Source organism: Gadus morhua, chromosome 20 (genome assembly GCF_902167405.1).
Source record: "Gadus morhua chromosome 20, gadMor3.0, whole genome shotgun sequence".
Taxonomy (NCBI): Eukaryota; Metazoa; Chordata; class Actinopteri; order Gadiformes; family Gadidae; genus Gadus; species Gadus morhua.
In genome coordinates, this window is record NC_044067.1 from 15,957,006 (window position 1) to 15,959,505 (window position 2,500).

At 47.4% G+C, this 2,500-nt stretch overlaps 1 protein-coding gene across 1 annotated transcript in view; it reads right to left on the reverse strand.

Moving 5' to 3' along the window:
- The window catches only part of fhl2a (four and a half LIM domains 2a), a 7,072-nt gene that overhangs the window by 282 nt on the left and 4,290 nt on the right, over positions 1 to 2,500 (reverse strand). The window contains exons 2-6 of the mRNA XM_030343940.1: positions 1,675 to 1,850; positions 1,316 to 1,490; positions 1,023 to 1,192; positions 407 to 593; positions 1 to 313 (exon numbers count right to left, since the gene is read on the reverse strand). The exon at positions 1 to 313 is cut by the window's left edge and continues 282 nt beyond it. Coding sequence (XP_030199800.1) covers positions 162 to 313; positions 407 to 593; positions 1,023 to 1,192; positions 1,316 to 1,490; positions 1,675 to 1,830 — 840 coding nt within the window. The 5' untranslated portion in view covers positions 1,831 to 1,850 and the 3' untranslated portion in view covers positions 1 to 161. The remainder of the gene's footprint in view (positions 314 to 406; positions 594 to 1,022; positions 1,193 to 1,315; positions 1,491 to 1,674; positions 1,851 to 2,500) is intronic.

Below are 2,500 nucleotides of genomic sequence, written 5' to 3' on the forward strand. Positions count from 1 at the left end.
GCTATGCTTAACTTAAATTAGGTTAATTCTAGTAGCTCATATATACTGTACATTGACAATAGCAGAAAGTAAATAAGCTTTGTTCAGATAGAATGTACCTTCATTGTTCCTGCGTCATTATATGGTCATCTAAACAGACACTCCCCATCTCTTAGGTTAGTTCAGATGTCCTTTCCGCATTCAGGGCATAGGATGTCATCACGTTCGGTCAGGAAACCGCGACCGACAAGAGACACGGAGCACTTCTTGCAGTTGAAGCAGTCGTTGTGCCACTGGCGTTCCTCAAAGGAGATGTACTTACTGCCTCCGAGCCCTACAAGAAAAAGTCAAATACCAGGTCAGGTAACAAAGAAACTCTATATTAATCGTGGTGAAATACCAGGTCAATATCTACTGGAGTCCCTACCGCTGATGGGGGTAGTGCAGGAGGCACACTTCTTAGCATACAGGTTGCAGAAGCAGTTGAGGCAGTAGGCAAAGTCATCCCGGGAGGTGAAGCGTTGGCCAGAGAGCTGCTGCTTGCAGCTGGTGCAGAGGAAGCAGTCCTTGTGCCATGGCTGCTCACGGTAGGTCACCCCGCCGGTGGTGATTGGCTGATGGGAGCCAGAGTGAAAAATAATTTTTCAGATTTAAAGTGATAGTAATGGGGTACTACAACGTAGTTTTATGGAACGATGTTGCTGTAAAACTGTCAATAAAAAGTAAGATACAAAGTAAATATGGACATAATGGCCTTATATAGGCATATAATTGCATGAGTTGCATGTTATTGGCCGTCAAGTTTACCCGGCATTACACGTCAATAAAGAGTTCTGGCTACACCCTTCTGAATCCTCTTGGACCAGACCCTGGTGGAAGAGATGCCAAAAGCCTGGACACCAACATAGCCCTGTTTCTCAATTAACATAAATATCCAGAAGTCTACAAGAAGTTATTTTTTTCATGTGGATAGTGGGCAGGGGCTATTCCCGTACGCTGTTAGATCCCATCCTCCTCCTCCTGAGTAGCAGCAGGCCACACACCTTCTTGCAGTGCACACACTGCATGGCAAACTGCTTCTCGTAGCAGGGCACACAGAAGTTCTGGTTCTCCTTGGGGATGAAGCTCTTGGTGCCGATGGGCTGCTGACATCTCTGGCAGGTGAAGCAAGTCTCGTGCCAGCTGTTACCCTTGTGCTCCATCTTCCTGGAGCCTTGTGTGGAGGGAGAACGGAGAGATCAGTGGCAGGAAAGAAGAATATTGGCGGATTGAGATGTGGATGGTTTTGGGGCGGAAAAGATGAATAATACAAAATGGATCAACCCCGCTTCCATACCTGGCATGATTGTCTTCTTGCAATCATGGCACTTGGAGGAGTATTCATTGGAATAGCACTCGGTGCACAGCAGCTGTTCATCCTTGGTTGAGAAGGGCTTGTCCACCAGGGGGCGCTTGCATTGGAAGCATGCGAAGCAGTCCTCGTGCCAGTGGCGGTCCTTATAGGACAGGTCCTGTTTGAAATAACACACACACCAGGGGCACAGTAAGGAACAGAGCTTACGCTTCATGGCCTGTTTACTACCGTACAAGACGGAGTACGAATATAATGGGTCGTATGTGTGCGTGTGTGTGTGTGTGTGGCTGTGTGTGTGTGTGTGTGTGTGTGTGTGTGTGTGTGTGTGTGTAAATGCCCACCCTGGTGTTGCAGCCAATAGGCTTTTTGCACTCCTCACAGGAGTTGGAGTAGAGGCTTTCATAGCATTTCACACAGTAGGGGTTCTCCTCTCTCAGGACATACTTCTTTCCAAACAGGGACTCCTTGCAGTAGTGGCAGTCGTAGCGTTCAGTCATGTTGGCTGTGGAACCCTCACCTGAGACCAGAGGAGGGGACAGGGAGAAGAGCATTGCTATACAGTCTAACCATATATCTTCTTCTTATGAACGATTTGTGTGGAGTGTGTCTATGTATTTACTTTTACCTCATTGTGATTATCTTCCTCCCGTTATTATGGTCTTTAATATTTTCTAATAATTATTCTTAATTCGTGGCTTCGTTTTTTTGAAAAGTGACTGTGGAAGTTTAAGCAGAGCAGGTGATATTGGAAGGGAATGGCTGCGATCCATCATACTTAAAGAAAGTCCACTCTGCCCTGCTCTGTGCATGCCACCCACACCCACCCTGAGAACTCATTCTGCTCATCTCCAGCTGTCATTACAGTATCCCTAGGTGTGTGTGTGTGTGTGTGGGCGAATATGTGTCTGTCTGTACATGCGTATTCCTATCCTTCAGTGCCTCAGCCAGGCACTGTCATTACACTCCTCTCTATCAGCTGTTTGAAGCCCTCTGCTGTAAAGCCCCCAGTTGACCTCAAGCCAGACATTGTGTGTGTGGTGTGTGTGTGTGTGTGTGTGCGCGTGCGTGCGTGCGTGCGTGATTGATAGAGGACAAGCGAAAGGGGCAGGATCACTTCTATGTAGTCTCCAAACCCAGCAGACACATGTGTCTCCTTAACCCTGTCTC